The sequence below is a fragment of the Mobula hypostoma genome, chromosome 30 (assembly GCF_963921235.1).
Source record: "Mobula hypostoma chromosome 30, sMobHyp1.1, whole genome shotgun sequence".
Classification (NCBI taxonomy): domain Eukaryota; kingdom Metazoa; phylum Chordata; class Chondrichthyes; order Myliobatiformes; family Myliobatidae; genus Mobula; species Mobula hypostoma.
The window spans coordinates 7,312,525-7,335,291 of record NC_086126.1 but is presented as its reverse complement, the minus strand read 5'-3'; the positions used below and the strand labels follow the sequence as shown (position 1 = coordinate 7,335,291).

The 22,767-nt window shown below is 51.0% G+C and overlaps 2 protein-coding genes across 2 annotated transcripts in view; one reads left to right on the top strand and one right to left on the bottom strand.

Annotated features, from left to right (window-relative positions):
• Positions 1–7,152: 7,152 nt before the first annotated feature.
• Positions 7,153–10,458, bottom strand: LOC134339735 (uncharacterized). The gene is made up of 3 exons (XM_063036468.1): positions 10,343–10,458; positions 8,120–8,629; positions 7,153–7,701 (listed from the first exon to the last, which is right to left on the bottom strand). The coding sequence occupies exons 2-3, from the start codon at positions 8,612–8,614 to the stop codon at positions 7,267–7,269; spliced, it is 930 nt and encodes a 309-aa protein (XP_062892538.1). The 5' UTR covers positions 8,615–8,629; positions 10,343–10,458; the 3' UTR covers positions 7,153–7,266.
• Positions 10,459–22,258: 11,800 nt separating this feature from the next.
• Positions 22,259–22,767, top strand: part of ubxn1 (UBX domain protein 1) — a 38,387-nt gene continuing 37,878 nt past the window's right edge. Inside the window, exon 1 of the mRNA XM_063036192.1 lies at positions 22,259–22,503. The gene's annotated coding sequence lies outside the window, so the exon portion shown is untranslated. The remainder of the gene's footprint in view (positions 22,504–22,767) is intronic.

Here is a 22,767-nt window from a genome sequence, read left to right as displayed (position 1 = left end):
ACACTGACCCCCTGGCTGGAAACAGGGGTCACCGGCGCCTTAGTTCTCCTCAGGTCTACCACCAGCTCCTTAGTCTTTTTCACATCAAGCTGCAGATAATTCTGCTCACACCATGTGACAAAGTTTCCTACCGTAGCCCTGTACTCAGCCTCATCTCCCTTGCTGATGCATCCAACTATGGCAGAGCCATCCGAAAACTTCTGAAGATGACAAGACTCTGTCATCTTGCGTCAACTGTACGGTGCAACACACAAAAAAAGTGTTAAAAATGAATAATTAGTGTTAAAAGAGAGGAAAGTATTGAGGTAGTGATCATGGGTTCAATGTCCATTCAGAAATCGGGTGGCAGAGGGGAAGAAGCTGTTCCCCAATCATTGAGTGTGTGTCTTCCTGATGGTAGCAATGAGAAGAGGGCATGTCCTGGGTGACTGGCTCAGTTTACAACCCTCTGCAGCATTTTCCAATCCTGTGCCGTGGAAGCCCAACCCAATACCAATACCAGACGGTGATGTGACCACTGAGAGTGCTGCCCGTGGTACCATCAGCGGAAATCTGCGAAGGTCTTCGGTGACGTACCAGATCTCAAACTCCTAACGAAGTGCTTGTCCAGGGATCACTCTGTCGCCGAGGGCATCGACTCTGGCCATTGACATCGACCCCGAAGGAGCGGGAAAATGGAGAAATGCCACAACGCTTACGGAGAGCGAAGACCGGCAGCCAACCAACGTGCAAAAGAAGACAAGTGACGAATAAATAACACTGGGGACATGAGATGGAAGCTGTGGGGCCCGTGGTGAGGGAAGTTTCGAGGGTAGCAACCGCTCCTGGACCTGGTGGTGTGGGACCTAAGGCTCCTGCACCGCCTTCCCCTTGGTGGCAAGAAGAGACCGAAGATGGCGGGGGTCCGTGACCACAAGACCATCATCCTTGATGATGGGTGCTGCTTCTTGCCCGCTACGCCGCTGGCGTTTCGGGCGGCGATGAAGGTCCTCCATCTGTGGCGGTGTTCAGGGATTCCTTCATCGTGTCAGTAGCTTCCTCTCAGTTTTCACTCCTGTCAGTCACGCAAGTCCCAGGTGGAGACTCAGGAATACCGTCGCACTCAGATGTGGAAAGGATTCTTCATCGCCGTTTCCCTAACAGTTTTGTTTTCGACCAGCCAGCGTTGTTAATCCTGAGCAGAACCTCCCTGAGCCTGGAGGACCAAGTGGACCACTCTTAGTCTGACCTCTAACCCTTTGACCTGCTGGGCACGGGTGACCCTACCAGGACTCAAAGCCCTGACTCCAGCCAACGCAGCTCTCTGGGGTCAGTGATGCACGCGAGCCTCCGGTGTGGGGTCAGACACAGAGTGAAGCTCCCTCCGCACCGCCCCATCACACACTCCCGGGGTCGGACACAGAGTGAAGCTCCCTCCACACTGTCCCATCACACACTCCCGGGGTCAGACACAGAGTGAAGCTCCCTCCGCACCGCCCCATCACACACTCCCGGGGTCAGACACAGAGTGAAGCTCCCTCCACACCGTCCCATCACACACTCCCGGGGTCGGACACAGAGTGAAGCTCCCTCCACACCGTCCCATCACACACTCCCGGGGTCAGACACAGAGTGAAACTCCCTCCACACCGTCCCATCACACACTCCCGGGGTCAGACACAGAGTGAAACTCCCTCCACACCGTCCCATCACACACTCCCAGGGTCAGACCCAGAGTGAAGCTCCCTCCACACCGTCCCATCACACACTCCCGGGGTCAGACACAGAGTGAAGCTCCCTCCACACCGTCCCATCACACACTCCCAGGGTCAGACCCAGAGTGAAGCTCCCTCCACACCGTCCCATCACACACTCCCGGGGTCAGACACAGAGTGAAGCTCCCTCCACACCGTCCCATCACTCACTCCCGGGGTCAGACACAGAGTGAAGCTCCCTCCACACCGTCCCATCACACACTCCCGGGATCAGACACAGAGTGAAGCTCCCTCCGCACCGTCCCATCACACACTCCCGGGGTCGGACACAGAGTGAAGCTCCCTCCGCACCGTCCCATCACACACTCCCGGGGTCAGACACAGAGTGAAGCTCCCTCCGCACCGTCCCATCACACACTCCCGGGGTCAGACACAGAGTGAAGCTCCCTCCACACCGTCCCATCACACACTCCCGGGATCAGACACAGAGTGAAACTCCCTCCACACCGTCCCATCACACACTCCCGGGGTCAGACACAGAGTGAAGCTCCCTCCACACCGTCCCATCACACACTCCCAGGGTCAGACACAGAGTGAAACTCCCTCCACACCGTCCCATCACACACTCCCGGGGTCAGACACAGAGTGAAACTCCCTCCACACCGTCCCATCACACACTCCCGGGGTCAGACACAGAGTGAAGCTCCCTCTACACTGTCCCAATCACACACTCCTGGGGTCAGACACAGAGTGAATCTCCCTCCACACCGTCCCATCACACACTCCCGGGATCAGACACAGAGTGAAGCTCCCTCCGCACCGTCCCATCACACATTCCCAGGGTCGGACACAGAGTGAAACTCCCTCCGCACCGTCCCATCACACACTCCCGGGGTCGGACACAGAGTGAAACTCCCTCCGCACCGTCCCATCACACACTCCCGGGGTCAGACACAGAGTGAAGCTCCCTCTACACCGTCCCATCACACACTCCCAGAGTCAGACAGAGTGAAGCTCCCTCCACACCGTCCCATCACACACTCCTGGGGTCAGACACAGAGTGAAGCTCCCTCCCCACCGTCCCATCACACACTCCCGGGATCAGACACAGAGTGAAGCTCCCTCCGCACCGTCCCATCACACATTCCCAGGGTCGGACACAGAGTGAAACTCCCTCCGCACCGTCCCATCACACACTCCCGGGGTCGGACACAGAGTGAAACTCCCTCCGCACCGTCCCATCACACACTCCCGGGGTCAGACACAGAGTGAAGCTCCCTCTACACCGTCCCATCACACACTCCCAGAGTCAGACAGAGTGAAGCTCCCTCTACACCGTCCCATCACACACTCCCGGGGTCAGACACAGAGTGAAACTCCCTCCACACTGTCGCAGCTGAATGAAGTGTGCGTTGGGATGGGTGTGAAGGGGTTAAGGGCAGGCTGTGTCCTGGAGTCAGCAGCAGCTGAGAGTTCCGTATGAATGGGTTGGCTGGTTTACAGAACAATATTATCTGTCCTGGGAGTCCAAGGCTCACAATGGCTGCAATGTGATTTCACATTCATGACGTATTACAATTTGCCAGAACAAAGGGGCATATATTTCTATATCTCTGTATCCTTCCCCCTCCCCCTCCCCTTACCCCCTCCCACCTCTCCTACCCACCCGTCCTCCCCCTGCCCTCCTCCCCTCCTCTTCCCCCTCCCACCTCCCCTATCCACCCGTCCTCCCCCTCCCTATCGGTCTCTCCCTTCTCTCCCCCCTCCTCCCCTTGTCCACGCGTGACGGCTCTGCTGAGCCCCATTACCCTGACAGCTCACGGCGGGCAACTGGGTAGAGTGGCGGATAGTGAAACCGTTCTACAGCGCCGGTGATGGTTGATCGGGCTTTGATTCCCCCCCGCCGCCGCCCTTTAAGGAGTTTGTGACCGCGTGGTGCTCCGGTTTCCCTCCCTCTACTGTTGATGCTGTCCTCACCTGCGTCTCCGCCACCCCCGCGCTCGTCCCTGTCTTCCCACGGCCGTAACAGCGATAGAGTCCCTCCTGGTGTTGCCTACCACCCCGTGAGTCTCCACCTCTGAAAAATTATCCTCCGCCTCTACCCCTGAACGTATCTTTACTTCCCACCCCCTCCGCTTTCCACGGGGGTCGCTCCCTCCGCGATTCCCTCGTCTATTCATCCTTCCCCGCTACTCTCCGTCGGGGCGCTTACCCCTGTACCCAGCCCGAGTGCCGCACCCTGCCCTCGCCTCCGTTCAGGGCCCCAAACAGTCCTACCAGGTGAGGCCAGCTTCACCTGCGCATCCGCTGGGGGTGGGGGGTGGTGGGAGGGGGTCGCCTATTGTGTGAGGCTCGTCTACACGTAGAGATTGTGGGGGGGGGGGGAGGGAACGGCTTTGTCGAGCGCCTCCGTGCCAGCCACCACCAGCTGGATCTCCCGGTGCCCAGACATTTTAACTCTGCACCCCATTCCCGTTCCAACGTGTCGATCCACGGCGGCCTCTTGTGCCGTGAAGAGTTCACCGTCCAGGGTGAAGGAGCAGCACTTGTATTCTATCTGGGTAGCCTCCAACCTAATGGTGTGAATATCAATTACTCCCACCGGCAAACAAAATTCAACCCCCGCCCCGCCGTTTACTCCGTCCGGTGAACAAAATTCAATTCTCCCCCCCCCCTTCGATTACTCCTTCCAGCAAACAAAATCCAACCCCCCCCTTCGATTACTCCTTCTGGTGAACAAAATTCAATCCCCCCCCCTTCGATTACTCCTTCCAGCAAACAAAATCCAACCCCCCCCCCTCGATTACTCCTTCTGGTGAACAAAATCCAACACCCCCCTTCGATTACTCCTGGTGAACAAAATCCAACACCCCCCTTCGATTACTCCTTCTGGTGAACAAAATTCAACCCCCCCCCCTTCGATTACTCCTTCCAGCAAACAAAATCCAACCCCTCCCCCTTCGATTACTCCTTCTGGTGAACAAAATCCAACACCCCCCTTCGATTACTCCTTCTGGTGAACAAAATTCAATTCTCCCCCCTCTTCGATTACTCCTTCCAGCAAACAAAATCCAACCCCCCCTTCGATTACTCCTTCCTGCGAAAAAATCCAACCCCCCCTTCGATTACTCCTTCCAGCAAACAAAATCCAACCCCCCCCTTCGATTACTCCTTCTGGTGAACAAAATTCAATTCCCCCCCCTTCGATTACTCCTTCCAGCAAACAAAATTCAACCCTCCCCTTCGATTACTCCTTCCAGTAAACAAAATTCAACCCCCCCACCTCTATTTCCCACCCTGGCCTTTTACACCTGCCCATAACTGCCCCCCCACCACCCCCGGATCCCCTCCTCCTTCCCATTCTCCCATGGTCCACTCTCCTCTCCTGTCAGATTCCTTCTCGTCCAGCCCTCGACCTGCCCCACCCAGCTGGCTTCACCCATCACCTTCCAGCTAGCCTCTTCCTCCTCCCTCCAACTTTTTATTCAGAAATCTCTCTCCCGCACCCCCCCCCCCACCACCGTCCTGAAGAAGAGTCTCGGCCCGAAACGTCAACTGTTTATTCATTTCCACAGACGCTGCCCGACCTGCTGAGTTCCTCCAGCATTTTGTATGTGTGTGTGTGTGTGTGTGTTGCTCTGGATTCCCAGCATCCGCAGAATCTCTTGTGTCTGGAGTCGCATCCTGAAGCTTTTGTGATCCAAAAGGTTCTTCGGAAGTCAGGAATGATGAGGCATAAAACTTGTTCCTTGCGGCATTTTATTTAGTGTTAGATTAGATTAGATTAGATTATGAGGACACTCAGTCCTCTTTTATTGTCATTTAGTAATGCATGCATTAAGAAATGATACAATGTTTTTCCAGAATGATATCACAGAAACACAAGGCAAACCGACTGAAAAACTGACAAAAACCACATAATTATAACATATAGTTACAACAGTGCAAAGCAATACCGTAATTTGATAAAGAACAGGCCATGGGCACGGTAAAAACTCTCAAAGTCTCTCGAAAGTCCCATCATCTCATGCAGACGGTGAACCTCCAGCGCCGCAAACTTGCCGATGCAGCATCCCGGAAGCATCCGACCACAGTCCGACTCCGAGCCTCCGACCAGCTCTCCGACACCGAGCACCGAGCACCATCTCTGCCGAGCGCTTCAACCCCGGCCCCGGCAACAGGCAACAGGCAAAGCCGAGGATCTGGGGCCTTCGTCTCCGGAGATTCTCGATCGCACAGTAGCAGCGGCAACAAAGCAGGCATTTCAGAAGTTTCTCCAGATGTTCCTCCGTGCTTCTCACAGCTGTCTCCATCAAATCCGGATTGTGCACGGCACCCTAGTTAACACATAATCGATATTCATTCGGAACGGCCGCGCGTGCTGCGTCGCGCCGCCATCTTCTCCTCCCTCCTTTAATTCAATTAGCTTTATTTGGCCACAGGTACATCGAAACCTCAAAAGCACACAGTGGAATGCGTTATGCTGGCAGCATCCCAGAAGTCTTCCAGCGCTACCGTAGCATTCCCACAACTTACTAGCCCGAAACCTTTGAAAGTCTTCGAAGCTTGAAGGCGGAGCTTAGGAGGGTCAATGGGACCTAACAGCAACCTCTATGCTTGCATCTTCGGGGCTCTGGAGACGGGCGGATCGAGGGCCGGTGTCACGGCAGGAGACCCGCGTGTCGTCGGGGGAGTCGGGATATCTGCTGCGGGCCCGAAGACCCCGGATCTTTGCGATCTTCGGGCACAGGAGCTCGGAAAAAAAGCGACGTGACGGACTTTTAACGTTGTAAACCAGCGAGTTGTTTGTTATGTCTCTCCGCTCGCCGGGAAAATGGAGACGCCTCTTTCTCCCTTACCAGGCGGAGAGAGAGCCTGTGGCATGTCGAATACCTGGTGAAACGTGATGTCTTTGGGGTAACTGCAAGTCTGTGTCTTTGCCGTTGCTTTGCTCACGCTTGAGTGCTTGGTGGCGGGTGCCAATGCTTTTTTTTGCCGGTGGGGGGAGAGGGGATTGTTGTTTACTGCCAGAGGAGCTGTGGGGTGGAGACTTTGGGGTTCTAGCATTTAACTGACATTCATTCTTTGGGGCACTGCTCTGTTTTCACGGACGGTTGAGAAGGAAAAAGCATTTCAGGATTGACATCGTATACATTTCTCTGATATTAAATTGTGCCTTTGAACCTTTGAAGTGTGGGAGGAAACCGGAGCAAACAAGTCTGCCGTCACTGGAAACCCAAAGCAACACACACAATGCCAGAGGAACTCAGCAGGCCAGGGAGCACCTATGAAAAAGCGTGAACAGCCGACGTTTGTCCCGCTTGTGGTGGACGGTGAGCAATTCTTTCCAACACCGACCTACTCCCTTCTGCCCGGCAGCATTTAAGAAGGCAGCATGGAAGTAAAATGTAAAATATTTCCTTTATTTCAGATTTATCCAATCAATAAACTCTCGACCATCAGATACAACAAAAAATAATCGCATTAGGCGGTGTTGATGAGGGGAAGGGGCATGGGGTGGAGGGAGAAAGAAATGAAGGGGGGGAGAGTAGAGAGGGCCACAGCCTCTACCTCATGAGTTCTTTCCCGCAAGCTCTGCCCACTCCGAGGCCTTGTCCTCAGAGTCCGGCTCACCGGTGGTGTCCAGCTCGAAGTGGGGTGGGGTCCTCTTCCGGCCAGAGATGTTGTAGTGCTCGATGAACTCCACCCTGCCATCTGAGTGGACGATCTCCCTGAAGGTCGGGCGGTTCACCGCGTTGTACAGCTGCTCCTTGATCCTCCTGGCCAGATCCAGGCTGCACTTGCGCGTAGGCCGGGAGGCCGTGTTGGTCAGGGCCTTCCCCACCACCGCGCTGAAGACCATCTTGTACTCCTCCGGGGTGAGCCTGTGGATCTTCAAGGGCTGGTCGCCAGCTTCTCCCGGCTCCGAGAACTCGTCCACCTCGATCCGACTTTCTGCTTGCTTGCTGCTAGGCCCCGAGCTGTTCCAGGCCAGGACTTCTTTCTCCTTCAGAACAATGGGGAGGCTTTAATGGCTCTGTTCGAGGGGCTGTACAGGCAGTGTCTTCCTGTGGTAGGGGGAATACCCCGCTGTGGGAGGGGCGGTGAGGGAACGTGGCACGGCAGGAGAGGCGGCAAGGGAGTGTCCCTCTGGGTGAGGGGCGGTATAGAGGAAGTGTTGCATTGTGGGAAGAGCGGTGAGGAGAGAGCCCCGTGCCGCAGAGAGGAGAGAGTGTTGTGTAGGAGAGGGCAGTGAGGAGGGGGCTCCCCACTATGGGAGGGGTGGGTGAGGAGGGAGCACCCCACTGCGGGAGGGGCCACACCTATTTACCATCGCCTCTGTCTCCAACAGGGTCACCTCGCAGGACCCCCCCCACCACCAAGGTTTGTGTCTGCGCGGAGGCGCTCCCCTGTGCATTACCAACCTCCCGCTGCCGCGATGACGGGGGGGCCTCGGGAGCCTCGCCGGCCGCCTCCTGCCTGCCAGCGGCCTGGTGGATGCCCACCACGAGGTCCACCGCCTCGTCCACCTCGATCCTGGCCTGGGCGCGGACGTGGGAGCGCTGGCGGGTGGAGCGGAGGGCGGCCGCCCCGCAGCTCCAGCGCTGGGCGGCCAGCGCCCGCCGGGCCGAGCCTCCCCCCCCGGCCGCCCCGCCTCCCCAGGCTCCCGCCAGCCCGGCCTTCTTGGACGCCCGGCGGCTGCAGTAATTGTGCTCGATGGTGATGATGTCAGGAGCCGGGTAGTCGCCCGCCATCTGGGAGTGGGGCGCGGGCAGCGGGCGCCCGTTCAGTAGGCCAGTCTGTACCAGCCCGTGGTGGAGGAGCCCAGAGCTGGGGCACAGGAGGCAGGCCGGTGGCTCGCTTGGTGTGTCCTGGAATCCCCTGCAGATGCTCAGGGAGCTGATGGGTTCCGAAATCATCTTGTTCCGGAAGACCTGGAAGAGAAACCACAGGCATGAAAATTCAAGTCCTTTCAGCCCCCCTCCCCTTTATACACCACTAAAGTGTTAAAAATAAAATGAAGGAGAGGAGGTTAAGAGTGAACACAAAATACTCTGCAGATGCTCTGGCCAAAACAAAACAGACAGGACCACTTCAGCTCTGCTTCCCATTCCCATTTGGATATGCCCATACATGGCCTCCTCTGCTGCCATGATGAGGCTAAACTCAGGTTGGAGGAGCAACACCTCATATACCATCTAGGTAGTCTCCAGCCCCTTGGTATGAACACAGAATTCTCCAACTTCCGGTAATTCCCTCCCCCTCCCTTCCCCTATCCCCATTTCACTCTGCCCCCTCCCCCAGCTGCCTATCACCTCCCTCATGGTTCCGCCTCCTTCTACTACCCATTGCGCTTTCCCCTATTCCTTCTTCACCTTTCCTGCCGATCCCCTCCCCGACCCCTTTATCTTTCCCCTTACTGGTTTTTCACCTGGAACCTACCAGCCTTCCCCTCCCCACCCTACCCCCACCTTCTTTATAGAGCCTCTGCCCCTTCCCTCTTCAGTCCTGATGAAGGGTTCCGGCCCGAAACGTCGACTGATCATTTCCACAGATGCTGCCCGACCTGCTGAGTTCCTCCAGCGTGTTGTGACGTTAAGGGTGAACTGCTTCAGGTTCCTGGACTCCAACGAATCGCTCCAGGCCTAGATTTCAGTCCCAGGAAGTCGTCCTGGACCTCTCCAAGTCGGCTCAGCGCCCTTTGAAACATCCTCTCTCCACATCCACCCTACCTAGCCACTTCAACATTCGGTAGGTTTCAATGAGACCCCCCCCCCCACCTTGCATTCTTCTAAATTCCAGTGAGTACAGGCCCAAAGCTGCCAAATATGTTAACCCCTTCATTCCCGGAATCATCCTTGTGAATGAACCTCCTCTGGAGTCTCTCCAATGACAACACGTCCTTTCTGAGATATGGGTCCCAAAACTGTTGACAATACTCTTAAGTGCGGCCTGACTAGTGTCTTATAAAGGCTCAGCATTATCTCCTTGCTTTTATGTTCTATTCCCCTTGAAATAAGTGCCTTCTTTACCACAGACTCAACCTGTAAATTAACCTCCTGGGAATCTTGCACAAGGACTCCTAAGTCCCTCCGCACCTCTGATGTTTGAACCTCCTCCCCGTTTAGGTAATACGCTGCACTCTTGCCCCCTTTACCAAAATGCATTATCAAACATTTCCTTACCCTGTGTCGGTTGTTAACACACACGACGTTATTTCACCGTATGTTTCGATGTACGTGTGACAAATAAACAAATCTGAATCTGAATCCCAAACTCCAGTCCTGCCTCGAGGAAACGGTAGCGTAGTGGTTAGCACGACGGTTTACAGTGCAGGCGACCAGGGTTCAATTCCCACCACTGCCTGTAAGGAGTTTGTACTTTCTCCCCGTGACTGCGTGGGTTTCCTCCGGGTGCTCCAGTTTCCTCCCACAGTCCAAAGACCTACTGGTTAATTGGTCATTGTAAATTGTCCCATGATTAGGCTAGGGTTAAATTGGGGTGGGGTAGCACGAAAGGCCAGAAGGGCCTTATCTTTCTCAATAAATAAACTAGAGAGAGTTTTATATGTTACCTTGCCTCTCTCTAATTGAGATGAGACATGCTATTCGAAAATTTGAATTTATTTGAATTCATTTAAATCTTACATCCGTCCCACAACGTGCAGGAGTGAAAATCTTTTCATTATGACTCCGTTGCAGTGTACAGACATGTGAATTGATAAGTCTAATAGCTTGTAGAAAGAAACTGCCCAGTAGCCTGTTGGTCCTGGCTTTAATCCTGCGGTACTGTTTGCCAGACGGTAGCAGCTGTAACAGTGTTCAAGTCCTCACTGTGTTCAAATCTCTCTGCTGAGTTCCCCTGTAGCCTCTTTCTAGTTGAACTCCAAATTCTTTAAATTCTTTTTGCAGGGGGAATGATTTCAGGAGGAACTTCTGTTGGCCAGAAAGAACGACAGTCTACCAATCAGTGAATTCAAATGAATCAAGGACAGTGGAAGCAGACAGACTAATTAGAGCTCTTAAAGATAGAGGACTGAAGGGATACTTTATACTTTATTGTCGCCAAACAATTGATACTAGAATGTACAATCATCACAGCGATATTTGATTCTGCGCTTCCCGCTCCCTGGATTACAAATCGATAGTAAATATTAAAAATTTAAATTATAAATCATAAATACAAAATATAAAAATGGAAAGTAAGGTAGTGCAAAAAAACTGAGATGCAGGTCCGGATATTTGGAGGGTACGGCCCAGATCCGGGTCAGGATCCGTTCAGCAGTCTTATCACAGTTGGAAAGAAGCTGTTCCCAAATCTGGCCGTACGATATGGGGAGAAGGCAGGAAAAGGGTACTGATTGTGGATGATCAGCCATGATCGCAGTGAATGGTGGTGCTGGCTCGAAGGGCTGAATGGCCTACTCCTGCACCTATTGTCTGTTGTCTTTGTTCTTCCCGCATGCTTGGGGATGGAGGCTGCCATTTTGTGAAGCTTGCTGGCCTTGATCAATGTTTTAAAGAAGACACAGTGATACTCCGGGTAATCTGCTGGACTGGAGATCATTTCCAAATAAGAAGTTAATTTGTGAGATGTTCGCTGGTCGGATGTAATATGCAGGTTTGTGAAGGTTGGGCTTGAGGCCTGCCTGGAGTGATTGGAGCTCATTTGCCGATTGAGAACAAAGAGCCATAAACTATTGACTGTCCCTTGATGGGAAGAGGGTCCGCCAGAGAAAGCGGGATCTCCCAGTGGCCACACATTTTATTTCCACATCCCATTCCCATATCCACGGCCTCCTCTACTGTAAAGATGAAGCCACACTCAGGTTGGAGGAACAACACCTTATATTCCATCTGGGTAGCCTCCAACCTGATGGCATGAACATTGACTTCTCTAACTTCCACTAATGCTCCTCCTCCCCCTCGTACCCCACATTCTTTCTCTCTTTCTCCTTTTTCTCCCTCTGTCCCTCTCACTATACCCCTTGCCCATCCTCTGGGTTTCCCCCTCCCTCCCCCTTTTCCTTCTCCTTGGGCCTCCTGTCCCATGATCCTCTCATATCCCTTTTGCCAATCACCTGTCCAGCTCTTGGCTCCATCCCTCCCCCTCCTGTCTTCTCCTATCATTTCGGATCTCCCCCTCCCCCTCCCACCTTCAAATCTCTTACTAGCACTTCTTTCAGTTAGTCCTGACGAAGGGTCTCGGCCTGAAACGTCGACTGTACCTCTTCCTAGAGATGCTGCCTGGCCTGCTGCGTTCACCAGCAACTTTGATGTGTGTTGCTTGAATTTCCAGCATCTGCAGAATTCCTTGTGTTTAAGACAATCTTGAAGAGTATTGTTAATGGCTCGGGTGGGGTGGGGGGAGGCGGCCTCACCCGTCTTATGAAGACACTGGCCCAGAAGAAGACAATGTCAAACCACTTCCGTAGGAAAGCTTGCCGAGAGCAATCACGGTCGTGGAAAGACCATGATCGCCCACGTCATGTGACGCGGCGCTGAACAAATGAATGCGTGTTCACGGACCATTCAGGAGTCTGATGGCGGAGGGGCAGAAGCTGCTTCTGAAGTGTTGGGTGCGTGTCTCTTCCCTGGCAGTTAACGTTCGGGAGAGGGCCTGTCCTTGGGGGACAGCACGTTTTTGAAGATGTCCCCGGCGGTGGGAAGCCCAGTGCCCGTGATGGAGCTGTGGGGTCCGGAGCTTCCTCCAACCCAGTGCCATGGCGCCTCCATTTCTGAACCCTGAACCCTGAACCCTGAACCCTGCGTCAAACCTTGACACTCCCAGACACGACCGCTCAGGCCTCGAAGAGAGCTGGGCTGCGCATGTCCATTCTCACGTCGTTGTAGGGAAACGCAGTGGAACGTATCCGGACAAGCCGTGTTACTGCAGGAAAACAATTATTCTCTCCACCCCATCTATGCCTCTTCTGCAAAGTCTTCTGAACCCACGTGGCTGAGCTCACTCATCGTAGTTAGCTTAACTTTTCTCAAACTTTAGAGATACAGGCCCAAGTGACCAATTAACCTATGAACCTCCATGTCTTTTGTGGTTCAGGAACACACTCAACAATTCAGGGACAGCTTCTTCCCCTCTGCCGTCCGACTTCTGAATGGACATTGAACCCATGAACGCTACCTCACCACTTTTTATTTGTTCCTGTCTTTGCGCTGCTTGTTTTAACTTAACTATTTAATACAGGTAACACTTAACCTTGCAAGCGGAACAAGTGCTACACCTGCCCCTGCACCTCCTCCCTCACTACAAATCAGGGCCCCAAACAGTCCATTCAGGCGAGGTGACCCTTCACCTGCAAGTCTGTTGGGGTCATACACTGTGTCCGGTACCCCCCACCCCCCCAGGAGTGACCAGCTGTATATCGGTGAGACCCAAACGTGGACTGGGAGACCACTTCCCCAGGCATCCACGCCAGAAGAGGCAGGACCTCCCAGCGGCCACCCATTTTAATTCTACTTCCCATTCCCATTCCGACATGGCAGTCCACGGCCTCCTCTACTGTTGCGATGAGGCCACACTCAGGTTGGAGGAGCAACACCTCATATTCTGTCTGGGCAGCCTCCAACCTGATGGCGTGAACATCGATTTCACGAACTTCCGGTAATGCCCCCGCCCTTCAGCTTTCCCCATCCCCTTTTCCATCTCTCACTTTATCTCCTTACCTGCCCATTGCCTCCCTCTAGTGCTCCCCCCTCCCCTTTTCTTTCTTCCGTGGCCTTCTGCCCTCTCCGATCAGACTCCCCCCTTCTCCAGCCCTGTATCTCTTCCACCAATCAACTTCCCAGATCTTCACTCCATCCCTCCCCCTCCCGGTTTCACTTCTCACCTCATGTTTCTCTCTCCCCTCCCTCCCACCTTTTAAATCTACTCCTCCTCTTTTTCACTCCAGTCCTGCCGAAGGGTCTCGGCCCGAAACGTTGACTGTACATTTTCCCACGGACGCTGCCTGTCCTGCTGAGTTCCTCCAGCATTTTGTGTGTGTGTGTGTTGCTTTGGATTTCCAGCATCTGCAGATTTTCTCTTGTTTAATATACACATATATATAATCATGTGTGGGCACGTGACCAAGTGGTTAAGGCATTGGACTGGCGACCTGAAGGTCGTGAGTTCGAGCCCCAGCCGAGGCAGCGTGTTGTGTCCTTGAGCAAGGCACTTAATCACACATTGCTCTGCGACGACACCGGTGCCAAGCTGTATGGGTCCTAATGCCCTTCCCTTGGACAACCTCGGTGTCGTGGAGAGGGGAGACTTGCAGCATGGGCAACTGTCGGTCTTCCATACAACCTTGCCCAGGCCCTGCGCCCTAGAGAGTGAAGACTTTCCAGGTGCAGATCCATGGTCTTGCAAGACTAACGGATGCCTTTACATATATAATCATATAACCATATAACAATTACAGCACGGAAACAGGCCATCTCGGCCCTTCTAGTCAGTGCCGAACAACCAAATTTTAATGTTAAGATTATTCCCGAGTATGACGTTTTCTGGAGTCATGATCAGTTCTCAAATGTTTTGGGTGATATCTAGGAAACGGTCTTAAAAAAATTTCAAGTACTTGCTGTAATAATTAAACGAACAGTGGTTAATCACTGCAATTCAGTTTTTTTTCTTTCTCTATATTTATCATGCATTGCATTGTGGTGCTGCTGCAAAGTTACAGACATTTACACCACACGCTGCATCCGCAAAGCAAACAGCATTATGAAGGACCCCCGCACCCCTCATACAAACTCTTCTCCCTCCTGCCATCTGGAAAAAGGCACCGAAGCATTCGGGCTCTCACGACCAGACTTTATAACAGTTTCTTCCCCCAAGCCACCAGACTCCTCAATACCCAGAGCCTGGACTGACACCAACCTACTGCCCTCTACTGTGCCTATCGTCTTGTTTATTATTTATTGTAATGCCTGCACTGTTTTGTGCACTTTATGCAGTCCTGGGTAGGTCTGTAGTCCAGTATAGTTTTTGTGTTTTTTCTTACGTAGCTTTTGTATTGTTTCATGTAGCACTGTGGTCCTGGAAGACGTTGTCTCATTTTTACTATGTTCTGTACCAGCAGTTACGGTCAAAATGACAAGAAAAAGTGACTTAAGCAACACACATCAAAGTTGCTGGTGAACGCAGCAGGCCAGGCAGCATCTCTAGGAAGAGGTACAGTCGACGTTTCGGGCCGAGACCCTTCGTCAGGACTAACTGAAGGAAGAGTGAGTAAGAGATTTGAAAGTGGGAGGGGGAGGGGGAGATCCAAAATGTTAGGAGAAGACAGGAGGGGGAGGGATGGAGCCAAGAGCTGGACAGGTGATCGGCAAAGGGGATATGAGAGGATCATGGGACAGGAGGCCTGGGAAGAAGGAAAAGTGACTTGACTTGACTTGAACTAATTTCTCGACGTATGCCGGTGCTAATAAACCTGATTCTGATGTGGGACGACCAGGAGGAAAGCCAAGGGGAGAACTTGCAAACTCCTCACAGGGAGCATCGGAAGTGAACCTGGACACTGGAATCGCGTTACCTAACCACTACTCTACCCTCCCAGCAACGGGATAACTCTCTCTCAACCACAGAAGGCTTTACGTCCTCCCCCACCCCACCACCACCACCACACCACCCCTCGCCCCAACACTTCACAGCAGGGGCCACACATTCAGAATGAGAATCAGGTTAATTACCACCGGCATGTGACGTGACATTTGTTAACTTAGCAGCAGCAGTTCAATGCAATACATAATATAGAAAAAAACTATAATAATAAATAAATAGGTCTTTATTCTTTGGAGCATAGAAGGTTGAGGGGGGACTTGATAAAGGTGTTTAAAATTATGACGGGGATAGATAGAGTTGACGTGGATAGGCTTTTTCCATTGAGAGTGGGGAAGATTAAAACAAGAGGACATGAGTTGAGAGTTAAAGGGCAAAAGTTTAGGGGTAACATGAGGGGGAACTTCTTTACTCAGAGAGTGATAGCTGTGTGGAACGAGCTTCCAGCAGAAGTGGTTGAGACAGGTTCAATGTTGTCATTTAAAGTTAAATTGGACAGATATATGGACAGGAAAGGAATGGAGGGTTATGGGCTGAGTGCAGGTCGGTGGGACTAGGTGAGAGTAAGAGTTCAGCATGGACTAGAAGGGCTGAGATGGCCTGTTTCAGTGCTGTAATTGTTATATGGTTATATGGTTAAATAAATCAGTTACAGTGTACATATATTGAATAGATTAAAAATCATGCAAAAAACAGAAATAATATGTATTTAAAAAAGTGAGGTAGTGTTCAAGAGTTCAATGTCCATTTAGGAATCAGATGGTAGAGGGGAAGAAACGGATCTGATTCGTCAAATTCCCCCCTCCACCCCACTTCACGAGCCCTAAGAAACCAAGGCCAATTATATTCTCTCTCACAGACACACACACACACCCTCTCATTCTCTTCTACCCTTAAGGAGTGAAACCAACCAAGCTGGGGACGACTGAGGAACTGGGCGATCCACAGACCAACTCTTCAAACCCGTCGACGTTTCTCACCGTTTCTCCCCTGCCCTGAGCAGCAGCTCCTAAAGTTACAAGGAGTGCACCATTGAAAGCCATTTCTCAATGTCAACCCTCGTTGAAACCTACTGAATACTGGAAGGCCTAGATAGGGTGGGCGAGGAGAGGAGAACACAAGAAATAGGAGCAGGGGTCGGCCCTCTGGCCCGTCGAGCCTGCTCCGCCATTCAGTAAGATCACGGCTGATTTGTCCATGGACTCATCTCCACCTGCCTGCCTTTTCCCCACAACTCTTAATTCCCCTACTATGCAAAAATCTATCCAACCTTGTCTTAAGTATATTTACTGAGGTAGCCTCCACTGCTTCATTGGGCAGGAGGTTTCCTATAGTGTCTAGGACCAGAGGCCACTGTCTCAGAATAGAAGGACATCCCTTTGGAACAGAGATGGGGAAGAATTCCTTTACCCTGAGGGTGGTGGACTTGTGGAGTTTGTTGCCATGGAGAGCTGTGGAGGACGGTCATTGGGTATATTTAAAGAGGATGTTGGTTAGTAAGGGGGGGTCAAAGGTTATGGGGAGAATGGGGTTGAGAGGGAAAATAACTCAGCCATGATGGAATGATAGAGCAGACTCGATGGCTGAATGGCCTAATTCTGCTCCCCTGTCTGATGGTCTCATCACAGAGAGCATAAGCACAACGGATTCGACAGGGGCTGGAAATCCCGAGCAACACAGACACACACACACACACACACACACACACACACACACACAAAATGCTGGAGAGACTCAGCAGGCTGGGCAGCAGCTACGGAGGGGAGTGATCAGCCGACGTTCCGGGCTGAGACCCTTCACCGGCACTTAGCGTGCGCTATCAGGGAGGAGAGCATTCTCATGTCAGCCGTCACGGTCTGGTTTGGCGCAGCATCCTCTAACAACATACAAAAACACCTCCGAACTGTCAAGTCAGCAGAAAAGGTCATTGGCCGCAGTCCCCCATCGCTGCAGGGCTTGCACGATTCCAGGACAAAGGAGAGGGCAGGATAAATTATTGCGGACACTACCCGCCCAGGAAACTGCCTTTCCCAAAAGCTCTCTTCTGGAAAGTGCTATAGGGCTATTAAAACAAAAAAAACTTCATGCCTTCTTTAAACACAAGCAAGAGGAGATCTGCAGATGCTGGAAATCCAAGCGACACACACACACAAAATGCTGGAGGAACTCAGCAGACCAGGCAGCCTCGATGGGGTAAAGAGCACGGGAGGAAAGATTTAAACTTCTTCCGGGCAGGCATCCCTGGAAGAGAGCTCACAGTGTGGCAGTCCAATCGCAAACAAGAGAAAATCTACAGATGCCGAAGGGTCTCGGCCCGAGGCATCGCCTGTCTACTCTTTTCCACAGATGCTGCCTGGCCTGCTGAGTTCCTCCGGCATTTTGTGTGTGTGATGCCGTCTTTAAAGTTTCCCTTTTTCCAGGCAGTTAATCTGATCAACCGTTCTAGATAGCTCCCCCCCACCCCCTCTACCCGAGTCACTGCACTGTAACCAATTTAAACCACTTTTTAATAATACCGTTTACATTGTAAATACATAATACATTATGTACATGTATAATCTGTACTTCAACTTCCAGCTTCACATTTTATATAATACTTTCCTATAATTGTTGATAGTTACCAGTCTTTGCATGTCGCACCAACGCACCACAGAAAATTCCTAATACATGTAAGTGTACTTGGTGAATAAAGCAACTCATTTGAAAAAGACTAACCAAGAAATACCCGAACTTCCAGTTTTAATTGAATTTCTCACCAGCCAACCACACTTATAATGTAAATTAATTTAAAATCACAACACCAACTCCCCCCACCACGTTTCCCCTCTTGGACAAGCCTGGGTGGGAATAAAAGCCAATTTTGATTACCATTCTCTGTTGTTAATGCCAGCGATTCTAAAGATTTCTGCCTCTTTCTGTGGGGGCGCAGGTCTCTCCTTCTCTTGTGGCGAACCCCCTCTGCCTATCCTGAGTTGATTTTCACAGGCAGCGTGCGTTTTGTTGCCCTGTGTATATTCAAAACATTCTCAGGGACCCCGAGTGACAATGGGCACCATTGTGTGACATCACGCACGAACGTTCCGGGTCCTCTTTGACAAAGCGCCATGGCGAGCTGGCTTTTGCGAGCTAGCTGAAACAGTTTGGGAATGGTTCCTGAGGCCCAATCCGGGAGCGGGTGGGGGAGGGCCTAGCAACGTGAACCCTTTTCCCCACACGGACTGAAACTCTGATGGGAACATCATTTTCAGTTTAGGATAGAATAGAACTTCATCGTGAAGACAACAAGATTGTCATACTACTGCAGTCCATGCAAAACAGATATTTACAATGCATCGGTATGGCTTAATTAAAAAAAATAATATTTACATGCAACAAATAACTTTGATAGTCCATAACACTCAAAAGACATTGGCAAGCCGGGTGTAGCATTATTCAGCTGCACAACACCCCTTGGGAAGAAGCTGTTTTTCTGTCTTACTGCCTTGGCTGAGATGTTTCTGTATCTCCTACCAGATGGCAGGAGATCGTACAGACAGCGTCTGGGATGGGATGGGTCTTTAATGATGTTATGAGCACGCAATAGGCATCAAGAGTTATAGGTGGTCTCCGGGTCTGGTAGCTGAGTCCCATTGATGTGCTGAGCCGTCCTAATCGCCCACTGGAGAGCTTTGTTTTCCTTGCATTTTTTGATATTTGTCAATCTTTGTTTATATATAGTTTTTAATAAGTTCTATTGTATTTCTTTAATTTCCAGTAAGGGTAGAATATGGTTGACACATACAAACTTTATACTTTACTGTCGCCAAACAATTGATACTAGAACGTACATTCATCACAGCGATATTTGGTTCTGTGCTTCCCGCTCCCTGGAGTACAAATCGATAGTAAATACTAAAAATTTAAATTATAAATCACAAATAGAAAATAGAAAAATGGGAAGTAAGGTAGTGCAAAAAAACCGAGAGGCAGGTCCGGATATTTGGAGGGTACGGCCCAGATCCGGGTCAGGATCCGTCCAGCAGTCTTATCACAGACGGAAAGAAGCTGTTCCCAAATCTGGCCGTACCAGTCTTCAAGCTCCTGAGCCTTCTCCCGGAGGGCCACTTTGTTGAAGTGGACGGATACATCGGCTCCTATCTGTCACAATGGCTCTCTCAAGTGATGCTATGTCTTAGTTTGGAGAAAATTAGAAGTCGGACCTTTGAAACTTTATTTGATTTTGAGGAAAGACGGGGCTCATTTGCTCGTTATTACCATTTGAGCTAATTGACAGATTTTTTTCCACGATCTAATTGTAATCGGTATATTTTCTTTTCTTGCTGGCAGTTCGATGTTTATTTTTAGAAGCTTTTTGTATGACGTATGGCCTACACCTAATGGTTTTTTTTCTCACTTTTTCTGCTTAGTAGGTTTTTTTTGTTATCACAAATCTTTTTTCAATCTTCAGATAATGTCTTTTTTGAGACATTGTAAGTATTGTTACTACAATGTACTCGTGTTATTTCTTTTGTATAATATAACAATAAAAAGATTTGAAAAGAAAGGAATTTTTTTCTTTGATTTTATTTCAAAACGCGAGTTATTCAACAAGTATCGTAGCACATGTAAATATCTCGATATTTAGCGTGGATTTCTACAGTGACGCTGTTTCTGTTTACAAGTTTGAACGATTGCATCTGAAAACCTGCGCGTGCGCGGAGAGTATCTAATACATATTAATAAGGTAGTCTGCCTTCCCGTCATTCGTATATACCAGTGTTTGGTTTGGAATGTAACGTACCCCATGACGGGTTAAAGAACCAGCAGAAATGGAAAACACTTTGGAGTCTGGTATTGCTATTCTCTAATATTATTTATTAGTAACTACGCAATACAGCAATATAAATGCAGATATATCCAACAGGTTAGCAATAGAAACCAAGCTTCTTCAAGTCTAGGGCTAAATGGATACAGTCTTACGGTGATGAGTAAAGTTCAGTTCAGTTCGTGGTATTGAGTTGAGTCGTGATGGAGAGAGAGAGGTGTTTGGTTCTTCAGGTGAGCTGATGCCACCAAACTTCCTGTTGTCCTCCGAAACTTCCGAGTTAGCCAAACTTGACCAACTTAAGAGCACCGTCTTCGAGTGATAGTCTGCCAACCCAGGCAAAGGTTAGACACACTAGTAGACTCCACAGGGTCGCCCTGTCATGCGCTAATAATCACAGATCGATACCTCGTAATCGATCCACGGTCCCACACTCGTGGGCACCTAAACGAGATAGTGGTAACTTCACCACACCCTTGTGCGTCTGCGTGTCCTGTGAAACAAGCAATTACGCTGATTTAAATACTGTTGTGCTGAACACCAGCTGTCCATCAAGTAGCTCCTCCCTTCTCTCGCTGTAGGAACTCAGAAGCTGCCAGTGTCCTTGCAGAAGTGTAAACATGCTGTAGAGAAACCATAACACTATCTCAAAGCAGTCTTCGCCTCTCTCTCTCTTAATAACAAGGTGCTTGTGTTGAATAACTCTCTCTCTCTTTTTAAAGGCCTATGCCATAAAAAATATGACCCCTAGGGGTACATATCTAATACATATTAATAAGGTAGTCTGCCTTCCCATCATTTGTGCTTGGTTCGGAACAAAACGGAACCTGGGGCCAATGTAACAAGATGCCATGTATGTCCATCCGTGTGGTCGCGTGAAACACTCAGAATAAGGAAAAATCGCTAGCGGGCCAGGTAAGCATAGTATCCAAATATTTGTTCACGGGCCAGTCAAAATACGTTCGCGGGCTGGATTTGGCCCGCGGGCCATAGGTTGCCTACCCCTGGTCTAGGACAAGAGGGCACAGCCTCAGGATAGAGGGGCGGCCTTTCAAAACAGAGACGCAGAGGAATTTCTTTAGCCCAAAGGGTGGTGAATTTGTGGAATTTGTTGCCAGGTCAGTGGGCGTATTTAGGTTCTTGATCGGACATGGCAGCAAAGGTTACGGGGAGAAGGCCAGGAACTGGGGTTGAGAAGGAGATTTTTAAAAAAGGGTCCAATTCTGCTCCTGAGTCTCATGGTCTATATAAAAGACTAAGGAGCTGGTGGTGGACCTGAGGAGGGCTAAGGCACCAGTGACCCCTATTGGGGTCAGTGTGGACATGGTGGAGGATTATAAATACCTGGGGATACGAATTGACAATAAACTGGACTGGTCAAAGAATACTGAGGCTGTCTACAAGAAGGGTCAGAGCTGTCTCTATTTCCTGAGGAGACTGAGGTCCTTTAACATCCGTCGGACGATGCTGAGGATGTTCTACGAGTCTGTGGTGGCCAGTGCGATCATGTTTGCTGTTGTGCGCTGGGGCAGCAGGCTGAGGGTAGCAGACACCAACAGAACCAGCAAACTTATCCGTAAGGCCAGTGATGTTGTGGGGATGGAACTGGACTCTCTGACGGTGGCAAGTTGCATGCCATCTTGGACAATGTCTCCCATCCACTACATATTGTACTGGGTGGGCACAGGAGTACATTCAGCCAGAGACTCATTCCACCGAGATGCAGCACAGAGCGTCATAGGAAGTCATTCCTGCCTGTGGCCATCAAACTTTACAACTCCTCACTCGGAGGGTCAGACACCCTGCGCCGATAGGCTGGTCCTGGACTTATTTCCGGGCATAATTTACATATTACTGTTTAATTATTTATGGTTTTATATTGCTATATTTATACACTATTCTTGGTTGGGGCAACTGTAACCAAAATCAATTTCCCTCGGGATCAATGGCTATGACTATGAACTCGTGAATCCTCAAATGGGAGATTGCCAGGTAGAAGTGGAAAAGGGGCGGGCTGAGACAGGAGCCCGATGTGATTGGTGGACTGAGGAGAGGTGAAGGATGACTGACAGATGAGTTCGGCCCCGCCTTCCGATTCAGGTTGCCCCGGATTGGCACGCAGGTGGCATCAGCCTGGGCACCGCCCACGCCGCTGATTGACGGCTGGGACCACGCCCCCTCGCCCCGTTGACTGACAGCTCGGCCTCCTCGTTGTGCGGTTCGGCGGCTGCCGGCGATGCTGGAGGAAGCCGACAGCGGCCGAAGAACGAGCGGGAGCCCACCTGACGGCCCGGTACCGAACGATCCCCGCAGTTCTCGCCGCGCTGCGGATTCCCTCGCCCCTCTTGCCGACCCAGCGGCGGCATTCTGAACGCCCTCCCCGGCCAAAGTGTGCCTTCAGCCGGCTGCGCGGCGTAGGAAAGTCCGAGGCTCCAGTGGTGTAAGGTAGGCCCGGGCTGGTGGGTTTCCAGTGTTTGCTGGGAAGGGAACACCCAAGACTTGCAACAAAGTTGTTCACCAGCAAAGACGCAACAATTATCATTATATTTTTTATAAATTTAGCCTTAAAAAACCTCATAGCATCCATAATTCAAAACTGAGAAAGTAAACGAGGTCGTTCAAGGGTTTTTTTTTAAATTTTAAGAAAGTTCCCCTCTGGGAAAAGCAGGAACTTGTGACCAAATTATCTGAAGAAAATCAGACGAGCAC